The 13,865-nt window shown below is 40.2% G+C and overlaps 1 protein-coding gene across 1 annotated transcript; it reads left to right on the forward strand.

Moving 5' to 3' along the window:
* The first annotated feature begins 1,997 nt into the window (after positions 1–1,997).
* LOC141938570 (kinesin-like protein KIF20B) lies at positions 1,998–11,898 on the forward strand. Its single transcript, XM_074857442.1, has 4 exons — positions 1,998–2,123; positions 8,570–8,717; positions 10,200–10,339; positions 11,641–11,898. Exons 1-4 carry the CDS (start codon positions 1,998–2,000, stop codon positions 11,677–11,679), a joined length of 453 nt encoding a protein of 150 aa, XP_074713543.1. The 3' UTR covers positions 11,680–11,898.
* The last annotated feature ends 1,967 nt before the right edge of the window (positions 11,899–13,865 follow it).

Genomic DNA, 13,865 nt, shown 5'->3' on the forward strand with positions numbered 1-13,865 from the left:
GGATCACCATGTTATCCTTAAATAGCATCTCCCTTTGCCACTCTTGGGGCAGAATATTGAACTAGACGGACTGTTGGTGAGACCCAGCAGGGCACATCTCATGATGGCATCGTGAGTAGAGGTTACTGCCTTAAACTTGTGTTGTCTCTCAGCCCAGGTGTTCATTAGCTGTCTGCACTTGAGCTTTTACATTGTAGCTTTAGAAAAATCAAAATATTTTGAGGTTTACAGTTTAGCATAATCTCTTCTCGTTCTAAATATTTACAGTTTATAGAAAAACAAAGCAGGACTAATCCTATACTTTGTCAAGTATTTCAGTTAGATATGACGCAGTTAAAGGGAATTATTCATTATCTCAATGTCCTAGCAGTGCCTCTTCATTAAGTGAGGTTGGTACAAAACTGAAATTTAAAAATTTTATGCAGTTGTATGGGTTTTGCTAAATGCAGAATAGGGAAGAAAATGTATCCTGTTGTCTGAATAATTCTAAAGTTTTATTCTGCAAATACCTTTCTTGGTGATCAGATCACCTCATTTTAGTGGCTTTTGGTAGAAATAAAAGATGTATAACATAATCATGTGAATAGCTATATCTGACTTCAGCTGCATGCTCTTGAAATCCTACCTCTCACCAATGCTTATGAAGTGGCTGATTATTAGATAAGTCACTTGAAACAAATATATAAACCCTTTTAAATGGATGAGCAGTAGCAGGGCAAATTGGATTTGCTTTCTTCCACTACAGGATTCTTGTGTGTAGCTGTGTTAGCTAATGACACTAGCCATTCCTGTGTAACTTTTTGATGGCTAACTCTCATGAAGTAGCAGTTATAAAGAAAAATGTTTATATTAGCCAACTCCATTCTTGGGAATGCAGTGGTGCTTGTATTCTTACTCAGAATCCCAGCAGAGCCTGTTGCAGAATGTGACTATCTCTGGGCTTTCCATGAGCTTTGATCACTTTCCTTTTTGAGAGGAGGAGAGTGCCCTTCGAGAAGCCACAGCAGCTGCTCTGTTTGGGACCCCACCAGCAGCAGTAGTAGCAGCCACCTGCAGTTTCTAAGCACCAACCACCCCAGCAGCCTGTCTTTCAGGTTTCATTCAAACAGCTGCTGAATCCATTCCTGTATGCTAGCCAACAGCTGAACTGCTGCCACAGAGATGCAGGAGCTGGGAGGACCACAGCTCTCACTTGCTGGTTTTGCTAAGAAAAACAGGTTGGGTGGATGGTGGAAGGTAAGTGCTGCTGAGGAAGAAGAATTGTCAAACTGATTTTTCCATCCCACCCTCACTGTGCAGTTCTTGCAGTTTGGCTGTGAGCAGGTACAAGACAAGGTTTTCAGCTTGTGGGCTGCGGGCTGCCTTAATGCCTGCTCTTCCTCCAGAGAACAGGTAGTGATGTAGAAGCCTCTCACAGGTTGAATTTGGCTTGTAGCTTGCTAGTTGGACCTTGTTACTTACACAACTTCTCTGGTGTAGAAGGGGAAGGGAAAATTCCTTAAAGCTAGGCTAGAGAAAGGTTATACTTTTCTCTCAAAAGCTGCTATCACTGCCTAGCTCCTAAGGAGCAGCAGAGTTAAGATGAAAGTCATGTCCATTCTACTACTGCTACTTGTGAAAACTGTGACTGTCTCTGCCCTTGAGCAAAATGACTTGGAAACAAAGTATCAGGCTGAGTTCAAGTTCTGTCACTGTAGATAGAAACGTTAACTTTTTAAAATGTAACAAAAAAGTTTTAGAAAGTAAGGGTTAAACTCTGCTATGGTTGAAGTAGATTCCTTCAATTAGAAGTGTTCTGAAAGTGAAAGCTGGGAAATGGAATGCTTACTTTGCAATCCGTTGGGGAAAGATGTGTATTATGGGTTTTTTAACTCAGTTATTTTAAAACTTGTGTTCTTAAAATTTCCATGTATTTGCAGGAGCATTCAGAAATTGTCCTTGACTCTTCAGAAGTGTCCACAGAAAGTGGAAATACTAGTTGGTTCCCAAAACCAGAGATGGAAATTCAGTTCACACCTCTGGAACCCGATAAGATGGAGGTGAAACACCAGGGCAGCACCTTACCAGCTACAGTTAAAGTGCTCAAGCCAAGAAAGAAAAGGACAAGTGAAGAGAGGGATGAGGTATGACCTAGACCAACTGACAAAATGTGTTGTGTAGTCTTTCAATTTATTACTCTGATCATTTGTTAAAATCCTATCCTTTTGATTCTCACTGAGATCCTAAGGATATATACAGAGAATATTTAAACCTCTTTCCCCCCCACCCCCCACCTCCTGCCAAGGTGTGGATCTCTGGCCTATGTTGAATAAAGTCATAGATTTCAATTTATCCAGACTCTGGACGCTTGTCCCTGATATGTACTTCCTCTTCACCTTTTACATTTCTCTCTCCTTGCTCTTACTATTTGCTTCTGTCTGTAGCTGTGATCTGCAGGATTAGAGACCAGTTCAATAGAACTGCTTCTTTTGGTTTAAGCAATCATTGGTATCAACTATAACCTCTTCTAATAGGCAATTAAAAGTTAAGCCTCTGGGCTTAATCATTGCATTTCAGAGTTTCAAGACCACTTCCTTTGACTTTTTGTCCAGTCTGTGTTTTCTTTGATCTTTTTGTATTTAAAGGGAATATACAGAACTAATTGCACGAGCACCTGAACCTCCCTGTTTTCTGTAGAACTTAATTCCTCTTTAATTCCTTCAGTTGTGCTAGGTTATATGTGCCAGCGTTCTTAGTGTGCTGTGGTGTTTATGTGCGAGACTAAGGCTTCACAGCAGTTCAGGGTGGTAAAAATCTTCACTGCTCCTACTTGAACCGCACATTTCTTTCCTCTGACTTTTATCAACATTAGCATGAACAGAGCTATTTCTAAGACACAAAGACTATGAAACCCTAATACCTCATTGTGGTGGTACTTACTTGTAATCCTACTTGTGGGGCTTATGAATCTCTGTACTTCTAAGGACTTCTGAAGCTGACAGGTGAGTATAGGGAGATGACCTGTGGGTCATTTGCATAAGTGGCAAGTGATCACTCTGAGTTTGTCTCAGCTGGAGAGTGAAGTGTCTGATGGTTTTCTAGCATTCTCATTCAAGTGTTCTCAAGTGATGTTTTTTTAATCTCTTAGTAAAATAGTTAAGAGAAACGGTCACTTCAGTGATTAGTGTTCAACAGTACTTCAATAAACTCATTTTGTTAAACTTGGATTACAAAAGTAACTGTTAAAAGTTGTGTAAGTTAATTCATCTGGAATTGAACGCTTCATTCTGGAATAATGTCCAGATTTGATTTAAACTTCCTATGTCTTGAACCAATTTTCTTTGAGAGGAGTATTCTCTTAGGCTGCTGGAAAAGTAAGTGTAAAAATAACCATCCTTCTGAAGGCACTGGAAAAGTACTGAACCTTATCTACAGATGAATATATTTCATCTAACATAGTTATCCATGTTTTGAGAAGACTGTTTTACCAATCCATTTATAAATCCTTTCATAGCGTAGATGTTCATATCCTGATGGGATAACATTTAGCTAAGTAATTTTTCAATAACATGGAACTAATTTTAGAAGTATCTTATTGCTGTTTTATTCACCTGAATGTTACTCTTAAATCACAGAATCATCTAGGTTGGAAAGGACCTTGAAGATCATCTAGTCCAACCGTTAACCTAGCACTGACAGATCCCAACTACACCGTATCCCCCAGCGCTATGTCGACCCTACTCTTAAACACCTCCAGGGATGGGGACTCCACCACTTCCCTGGGCAGCCCATTCCAATGCCCAACAACCCGTTCTGGAAAGAAATACTTCCTAATATCCAGTCTAAACCTTCCCTGGTGCAACTTGAGGCCATTACCTCTTGTCCTATCACTTATTACTTGGTTAAAGAGGCTCATCCCCAGCTCTCTGCACCCTCCTTTCAGGTAGTTGTAGAGGGCGATGAGGTCTCCCCTCAGCCTCCTCTTCTCCAAACTAAACAACCCCAGTTCCCTCAGCCGCTTCTCGTACGACATGTGCTCCAGACCCTTCACCAGCTTCGTTGCCCTTCTCTGGACATACTCGAATAATTCAATGTCCTTTTTGTAGTGAGGGGCCCAAAACTGAACACAGTAATCGAGGTGCGGCCTTACCAGTGCCAAGTACAGGGGCAAGATCACTTCCCTGGCCCTGCTGGCCACGCTATTTCTGATACAAGCCAGGATACCATTGGCCTTCTTGGCCACCTGGGCACACTGCTGGCTCATGTTTATCCGGCTGTCAATCAACACCCCCAGGTCCCTCTCTGACTGGCAGCTCTCCAGCCACTCCTCCCCAAGCCTGTAGCGTTGCTGGGGGTTGTTGTGACCCAAGTGCAGCACCCGGCATTTGGCCTTATTGAAGCTCATACAGTTGGCCTTAGCCCATCGCTCCAGCCTGTCCAGATCTCTCTGCAGAGCCTCCCTACCCTCAAGCAGATCAACACTCCCACCCAACTTGGTGTCATCTGCAGACTTACTGAGGGTGCACTCGATCCCCTCGTCTAGATCATCAATAAAGATCTTAAACAGTAGTGGCCCCAAAACTGAGCCCTGCGGGACACCACTCGTGACCAGCCACCAAGTGGATTTAACTCCATGCACCACAACTCTTTGGGCCTGGCCATCCAGCCAGTTTTTTACCCAGCAAAGCGTGTGCGACCATCCAAGCCTCGAGCAGCCAATTTCGCCAGGAGAATGCTGTGGGAAACGGTGTCAAAGACCCTACTCAAGTCGAGGTAAACTACATCCACAGCCTTTCCCTCATCCAATAAGCAGGTCAACCCTGTCATAGAAGGAGATCAGGTTTGTCAAGCAGGACCTGCCTTTCATAAACCCATGCTGACTGGGCCTGATCATCTGGTTGTCCCGCATGTGTTGTGTGATGGTACTCTGGATGAGGTGCTCCATCAGCTTCCCGGGCACTGAAGTCAAGCTGACAGGCCTGTAATTTCCTGGATCATCCTTCCGACTCTTCTTATAGATGGGCGTCACATTGGCCAGTTTCCAATCTGTCGGGACCTCCCCGGTCAGCCAGGACTGCTGATAATGATGGAAAGTGGCTTGGCGAGCACCCCAGCCAGCTCCTTCAGCACCCTCGGGTGTATCCCATCAGGTCCCATAGACTTGTGTGTGTCTATGTGATGCAGTAGGTCACTGACTGTCTCCTGGATTGCAGGGGGGTCGTTCTCCCAGTCTCTGTCCTCTGGCTGAGGAGGCTGGATTCCCTCAGTCCAACTAGTCTTGTTATTAAAGACTGAGGCAAAGAAGGCATTAAGGACCTCAGCCTTCTCCTCATCACTTGTTACCATGTTTCCCCCCGCATCCAGCAGGGGATGGAGACTCTCCCTGGTCTTTCTTTTGCTGTTGACATACTTATAGAAACATTTCTTGTTATCCTTGATTGCTGAAGCCAGGGTAATTTCCAGCTGGGCTTTTAGACCTCCTGATTTCTGCCCTGCATAGCCTCACTGTGTCTTTGTAATCACTGTGAGTGGCTAGTCCCTTCATCCAAAGGCTGTAAACTTTCCTTTTCTCCCTGAGTTGCAGCCAAAGCTCCCTGTTCAGCCAGGTTGGTCTTCTCTGTCGCTGGCTTCTCTTACAGCACCTGGGGACTGCCTGTTCCTGAGCCATTAACACTTCCTTCTTAAAGAGTGCCCAGCCTTCCTGGACCCCTATACTGTTCAGGATTGTCTCCCAAGGGATCCTTTCAAGCAGGTGCCTAATCAATACAAAGTCAGCCCTTTTGAAGTCCAGGATGTCAGTTCTGCTTAGCCCTCTCCTGGCCTCTCTAAGAATAGAGAACTCTATTATTTCATGATCACTGTGCCCTAGTCGGCCTCCAGCTGCCACATTGTCCACCAGTCCTTCTCTGTTCACAAAGAGGAGATCCAGCAGGGCACCTTCTCTGGTTGGTTCTCTCACCAGTTGCGTCAGGAAGTTGTCTCCCACACATTCCAGGAATCTCCGGGACTGGTCTCGCTCTGCTGTACTGTACTTCCAGCAGATGTCTGGGAAGTTGAAGTCTCCCACAAGAACAAGGGCAAGCGATCATGAGATTTCTTCTAAATACTTATAGAATATTTCATCCACCTCTCTGTCCTGGGTGGGTGGCCTCTAGTAGACTCCTACTACAACATCTGCCCTGTTGGCCTTCCCCCTGATTCTAACGCAAAGACACTCTACCCTGTCTTCGCTACACTTGTGCTCAAGGCAATCATAACAGTCCCTAACATACAGCGCCACCCCACCACCTCTCCTTCCTTGTCTGTCCCTTCTAAAGAGCTTGTAGCCATCAACAGGCGCACTCCAGTCATGGGAGACATCCCACCATGTTTCTGTAATAGCCACAACATCATAATTTTCCTGTTTCATCATGGCTTCAAGCTCCTCCTGTTTGTTACCCATACTGTGTGCATTGGTATACATGTACTTCAGATGGGCTGATGTTTTCCCCCTCCCCCCTTCAAATCTAGTTTAAAGCTCTGTCAATGAGCCCAGCTAACTCCTGTCCCATGATCCTCTTCCCCCTCTGGGACAGGTGCATTCCATCTAATGCCAAAAGGTCTGGCGCCCTGTATACCAACCCATGATTGAAAAATCCAAAGCCCTGACTGTAACACCAGTCTTGGAGCCACAAGCTCATCTGTTGAGTTCTCCTGTGTTCTTCTTCATCCATCCCTCCAACTGAAGGGATGGAGGAGAACACAATTTGTGCCCCCGACCCCTTAATCACTTTCCCCAAGGACCTGAAATCTCTCTTCATTGCTTTAGGACTTCTCCTAGTAATGTCGTCACTACCTACCTGAAAAACCAGGAGAGGGTAGTAGTCCTTGGGTCTCACTAGAGTGGGGAGTTTTGCCTTGAGGTCATTGACGCGGCCCCCAGGGAGGCAGCAGACTTCCCTATGAAGCGGGTCCGGTCTGCATATGGGGCCTTCTGTACCCATATTTAAATATTTAAATATTTATCTTCATGTTACATATGCCAAACAGATTATAAAATGATTCAGTAACTTTAACTGTTACAAGTCTACTGAAGACACAGTTTGTTTTTTTAAATTTCCTAAAACTGAAAAGCATTGTGAAAACTAAAACTGAGGGGAAACCTGTAGTGCTAAAATAACCACATACTGCTCATGTCAAATTTTTTTAAAAATGAAACAAACTCCCTGGTGTTTTAGAAACAAACAAAACCAAATCTTTTTCAGAGGCTCCCTTCTAATTAAAGAACAAAATCCTCTTTCCATTTTCTGATGCTGTTATCAGTTGGTATGGCTGTCGGTTATCTGAAATCTCTCAGCACCACTTCACAAGATAGAAGATGTCATTAAAAGACAGCTTAACAATGGCACTGTGCTACCAACCTGTTTTTTATATACTTGTCACCATAAATCCAAATTTACACTTAGATTTATTAATTTCAATTTGGGTGTTGGCTTGTCAAATCTCTTAAAGTCAAAAGTATAGGAAATAACAGAGAGAAGAAAATAGTAAATGTCAGAATGGTTTGACTACAGGCATTTCTAGTTCCCTTCCACAAGTTTGTTTAGTGTTTATTTCACGTTTGAATAGTTACCTCTATCCAGCAGTAGTCAATGCCTCCCTACTGTTAGTCATAGCATTTAAATAGTGGCTGCTTCTGTAATATAGGTAATCATTATTCTTTCCGGAAGAATCCTAGTTAAAATTTGTCATGTTTATTTTCTTAGGATTTTGTGAAAAGTGAGAACAAGAAAATGCAAAACCTGCTATGACTAATTCACCTTCTACAAGCAACAAGAAAATAGTTTGGTTTTGTTCAATTTTGAAGTTAGTTTCTCCTTTCATAAGTCCACCTTTTCTGTAAAGGTGGACTTGTGAAAGGAGCAAACATTCTTATGCAGCAGTATCTTAATCCTTATCTATGTATTTTAATAGGATTCTTAAACACGTACGTTGTCTTCCTACTAAACTTTCTAAGCTAACCAAGGAGAGTCAGTCTGTATTTGCCCAGAACGTGTACTGGCTGCAGCGTACAGGGATTCCCAGGGAAGGATGTTGCATGCTGAGTAGTTATGAAGACTAGTTTGAGCATACTCTTAGCATATGTCATGTTATAGGCAATTCCTTTTGAAGTAAAACTAAGGTTTGTGTCATCTATATGCATGACAACTATAAAAATATGATTTTAGGCCTTAGTAGTAACCTGGGCAGGCTCAAAGGGTGGACAGTAGATTTATTTTCACCATCAGTTTTCTTCTGTTTTATAACTAGAACAGCTAGTCTAATGAAATACTCTAAAACTTTGAATCTACTTTTTTAAAAGAAACTATTTGTTTCCTATATTACTCATGCCCTTAGATGTATTCTGTGAAACTGACAATTTTTTTTCTTTTGGGTATAAAATAAGGTTGTCTACATTGCTTGCTGCGGCAGTATCATTAATGAGCAGAGGTTTCGGTAGCAAAGCTCAAAATGTCAGCTTGAAAATAACATTGAAGCCAAACAAAATGGAATTAAACTTGAAGATAAGTCAACTTTTTGACTTAAACAATGACTGTGTATTTCTGTACAGATGTCTTCTACACAGAAGAAAAGAAAAGAATACCCCTTAAGAAAGCAAGAATCTACTTCACGTAAAAAGTCAGCTAAAAAGAAAGATGGAACACTACAAAAAATTGGAGATTTTTTCCAAAGTTCTCCTGTTATTTTTCACTCTAAAGGTTTGTACAGAATAAATAAGGCTTATTCCATGTTATCTGGGTATTGTAGAATAGCTTTTTTCTACTGTAATCTGTTAATGTATGTGCTGTTAAAGGCCACGTCTGCTGCATCCAGTTGTTCTTTCATTTATGAAACAATGGAGTCTGAGCTGGGGCCTGCTCTGCTGAATCTTGCAGAGTAGAAGAGGCCGACTGGATTACAAGGACCACATGGTTCTAAAGTTTAGGTTAAGTGTGAAAGGTAAGCCAGGTAGAGCGAAAGGATGCAGTGTGGACTATGTGCGTATAAATTTATCATAAAAGCAATGATAAGCTCAAAATGTCTGAGTTACTTTGTTCTTGCTTACAGTAAAACAGTTAAAGGCAATTTCAGAAACTTGACCTGTTGATCTAAAAAAATCAAGAGTTGAATTCAAACCCAGATCTGACCTTGTTCTATAAGCAATCTCCCCCCCTCTTCCTGTTTTGTTTCTGTGGAAATTGTATTAATGTTTTTTGAAGTATGTATGTAGGAGAGGAAGATTAGTTCTACAGAATCTGAAAGCCAGTATCTCCAGAAAATATGTGGAAGAGTTCAATAAACTAGCTCTGAAGCAGTTAATGGATTTCAAGTTTAAGTATAGCCTTGGGAAAATTAACTGCTAGGACCTTCCATTGAAGAATATATTTTTATTCTTTCCTACAGTAAGACATGATTTCTGAGTTACTGGGTTTTTTTTTAAAAAAAAAGATTAAAATTAGCAGAGGGCACAAAGAATCACCAGTGTTAAATTCTAAAAGACACTACTATTTGGCTGGTTAAAACAAGGTTAGTCATTATTCACGATGCACAGTTAAGATAGTGGGATTTCTAACATTTTTCACATTTGTCAGAGTGGTTCCATGAGGACAACATGTCATTATCAATGGAAGCCAAATTCAGAGTAATCAAAATTTCACCCTGGAAATACTTTATTTGAGCAAATGAGGTCTAATTTGTAACCTTTATTACCATGTCCTGTATTTTTTCCCTCCTTTGCATAACTTAGTATTGATTGGGATCTCTTCTTTCCTTCTAGCTCATAAGATGCACACACTCATCTCTTCATAGAGCTGGTACTAGTTTGATAAAACTATACAAGTACATAGAGAAAATTGACTCAACCTTGTGCTTCTGTCAGTACAAAGAAGTTAAGCCTGGTTTTCAATTCCTGTTGTATTTAACATCCAGTGAAATCTGAATCCCAATTGATTTTTTTGGTGCTATTTAAATGTGTCCTTTAAGCTTTTGCATTTGAAGCTATAGAAAACTGTTTCAGGATATAGAAGACTGTGGTAGTCAAATACATACCACTTCTGAATTTTTATGTTTAAATTTCAGACTACATCTGTTTCATTTTTAAACTGATTTTAATAAACCTTTATTCATTAAACCTTTATTCATTAATTTTGAGGCTCATAAAACCAATAAGACATTGATTTACAATAAATTTTTTCTTGTAGCAAAGAAGCTGATGGCAACAATAAGCTCTCCCAAGTCTGCAGAACCAGAAAATGTCAAAGGAAAGCTCAAGCCAAAACGATCTAAGAGAAAGCTGTGTTCAACGGACAGTTCTTGCCCTCTAGATATCCCTGATTCTTCGGTAAGTGATTACGGGTTAGTGTTCTGTCCGCTGTAATCTATTTCTGTAATCTGGGCTTAAAATAAGCTATTGGGGGGACAGAACAAACCTGATTGAGTCAAGTTGCAGAAGAGGTTTGAAAGTACTGACTTATTTCTTTTGGTCTTTTCTTCCTGATGTGTTACTTTAATTTTCTCTGTTTTCTCGCTTATCTTCTCTGTGTGTGACTGCTGACTTGTTGTATCACCTATATAGCAGTCATGGCGATATCTTCACATTTGGAGTCTTAGATACCTTAGCTGTGGTATGTGGAGTGTTACTTTTTCCTCTAGTACAGCAGTTGAGTCTTAATTTGTTTTTCCAGTAGTTGGTGTTCATTTAAGAGTAGCATGAAGGGATAACAGAAATAGAGACCATTAAGGAATCCATAGATTTGGAATAGCATGATTGAAACACTGAAGAGAAAGGTCTGCATGTACGATTAACTTTGCAGGGCAAGTGAGCATCTGAGGTAATTTCCGATTCCTTTTCTGCCCAGCTGCTATTAGGGTTACTTTAGGATTTGGATACAGCCATGCTTTTCAAAGCACAGTTTCAGTAGTCTTCTGCGTGTGCTTAAATTGCGTTGCCCTGTCTAAACCAGCCTATAGAGAGTCTTATAGGCCAGGGCTTGATGGACTGTTTCTGAAATCCAGCTTTATGGTTTTGTCAGTAACTAAAGTGCTGAGCGTGCTCTGGCTGTTAGAAGTACATCTCTTCATTCTGTTCAGTCCTTTTTCATTCGCTCTGGTGAGCATTTGCCCATACTGAGTTATTCTGTTGACTTTTCTGTAAACTGTATGAATAGATGCAGCAGTAACCAAAATGCTGTCCACAGGAGGCTGAAGGAAATGACAGGAAGGCAGGGCAAAAGAAGCTAAGGAGCTTGGAAGTGGAAGAAAAAGTTAAAGACTGAATCCTGGGAAAGTCAGAAAGCTAAAGAAATTTAAGCTAAAAATATGTTTTCTGAACGCTTCTTGTTTCACAAAATGAGTATTAGAGATAAGAAGTGAGAGCTGCTTTCAGATCACTGTTTTCTTTGGACTTTGATATTTGTTTCAGCAAAAAAAGGGATTTCATATGTTCCCAGTATTTTTTGCTTATTATGATGCACTAAAATGGTGTCTCTGTTCTGGAGACCTCTGACTAGAAGATAATAGGCAAAATGAATTCTGAAAACAGCTTCTGGGAAAAAACATGTTGTTGGTTACATGGGTCTAGAAGTGCATGTCATTTGTCACTGAAGAAATGCTGAGTAACTCTTGAAATATCATCTTTTTCAGGTCTTTATAGAAAAAAAGAGAAGGAAAGCGATCAGCTAATCATCAAGCGACAGCTACGCTCAAAAAGAGCTAAATAATCTTGCAAAAGCATGTTTGTATTTTCTTAGTTAAGGCATATTTACAGTGTATTGTTTCAGGTGATTGTATATAGGAAGTAATAGGTACTTAGTCATGCTCCAAAGTGTTTATAGAGATGTATAGAATTGTTCTGATGGGTTACTGTTCTGATTCCATTAAAGTTGAAATACTGTTCAAGAAGTTTGTGTCTGAATATTTTTTTTTTTAGGAATGGTGTCTCTGGAAGTGTTCATAATTTATCCATTGTGCAGTAAGAACTATGCCTGTGTGGAATGGTTTAAGTTGTTTTTTTCAGCTGGCCAATATACCAACCATAACTTTTAATGAAAAAAATATGAGTATGCAATAAATTCTGTGAAGTGACAAAAAAAGGAATTGGCACTATGTGGAGAAATATGCTTTTTATCACTGGTGTGGTTTAACTGTCTTTTATTTACTCTTCTAAAGGAATTTATAAGCACAATATTATTTCTTTGGGGATTATAATATCCATAGATAATTATAATCTGCTATTAAAGTGACCCACTCTCAGACATTTGACGTTTTATTCCAACCATCCAGTTCTGCTCAACTAGAACAGCTATATGTAGTAAGGTTTCAGCTTATAATCAGTGACTGAGTAAACATTTAAAACCCTTTTGGTTTCACCAATGTAGCATTTACCTAAGTCACGGGCAGTGACTGTATTTCGTAGGATTTTGCACTGTTTGAGGAACAGTCCTGATCACCTTTCAGAAAGAGCTGAAATTACATTGACAAGGACCTGCTGTTGGCATGGATGGAACAAGACAATCCCAGTAAGTGATCAGGTACTCTAACTTGTTGCTCATGCAGCTTTCTTATTTTTATTTTCTTGAATTAATGCCAACCATACAACACTGTTTTTACGTGGACTATTGGATTATTTTGATTATTACTGCATTTTGGTCTGTCACCCATCATCTATATGATTCTATGATGCCTTTGTTTAAAGAACTCCTTATCAGTCTGTTTTGCACGTGTATAGCACCACAGGAAGAATATCTTGTCTACAGGATTGCATTTTGAGGTTTGGTATTGTCTTGACCACAAAAATTTTTCAGAAATTCTCTGTCAACATTGAGTCTGAGATTTATTTTTTTTTTTGTTCCCTCCTTCCAAGCCATACTGGTTCATCAGCAACAACCAGTTGGTCTGTAGAGGCAGTGATAGTTTGCTCATACAGCCAGATAAGTGCTGCTTATTTTTGATAGTACAGCTGCAACTTTACTGTCCTTTTGAAATGATTCCATGATTTAAGTTATAAGTGGGGTTTTCTGTTTGTTTTCTTGGACTGCTGCTCTCTGTTGTCTTTTGTTTGATTGAAGACAAAAAGAATCAGATTGACTTGAACATGAGATTAAAGTTGTTTTTCTTGAGAGGAAAAAAAGGGACTTTGAATACCTGTTGCAGTTTTGTTTTAACAAATGTGATACCTTTAAAAATGCAAATCAACGTAAAAATGGTCATTAGTATTTCTTTAGTAGAAGTAGTTTTCCTTTCCTCTTTATGTGACTGTAACTTAAATGTGCTGTGAGTCAGTTCAGTGGCAACAAATTCTGACATGGTTTTCTCTGCTGTTATCCAGTAGATTGTCTGAGCATGAAATGTCTTTTCATAAGGATAATGCATAGTTCAGTTCTGTAGATCCTGACTTGTAAGATCAGATTCTCATACTGTCTTTTCTCTAGTTTCATGGCTGTAAAATGGAGTTGTACCCCTATACTCTTCAACAAAGAAAGATTGATATTTTATTCTTTCTAACTTGAAAGTGACAAAGTGAGCCTGATCCACCAATCATTCAGTTCTTCCATTGCTTCAACTTTTTGTCTTCATCTGTCTGTGTGAATGAGAACTTAGATTTCCTTGTCAAGCTTGCTCTTGACATCTTCTTTCTTCCCTCTTTTCGTTCTGTAAAAGAAAGATGTAAAATTCAGGTGATGATCAGATAATTCTAAATAAAAATAAATGCAGTATCTCTTTACAGGCAGGATTTTATACTTTGAGCCCCTCTGTCCTTCCCGAGATCTTCCATTTTCTGCTATCCGTGTCCAGATACCTGGATTGATCTTTCAGGGCTATAGAAGAGCACAGCAGTGAAGATTCTTGCCTCATGTAGGTGCTAATTG

Source organism: Strix uralensis, unplaced genomic scaffold (assembly GCF_047716275.1).
Source record: "Strix uralensis isolate ZFMK-TIS-50842 unplaced genomic scaffold, bStrUra1 scaffold_163, whole genome shotgun sequence".
In the NCBI taxonomy this organism is placed as follows: domain Eukaryota; kingdom Metazoa; phylum Chordata; class Aves; order Strigiformes; family Strigidae; genus Strix; species Strix uralensis.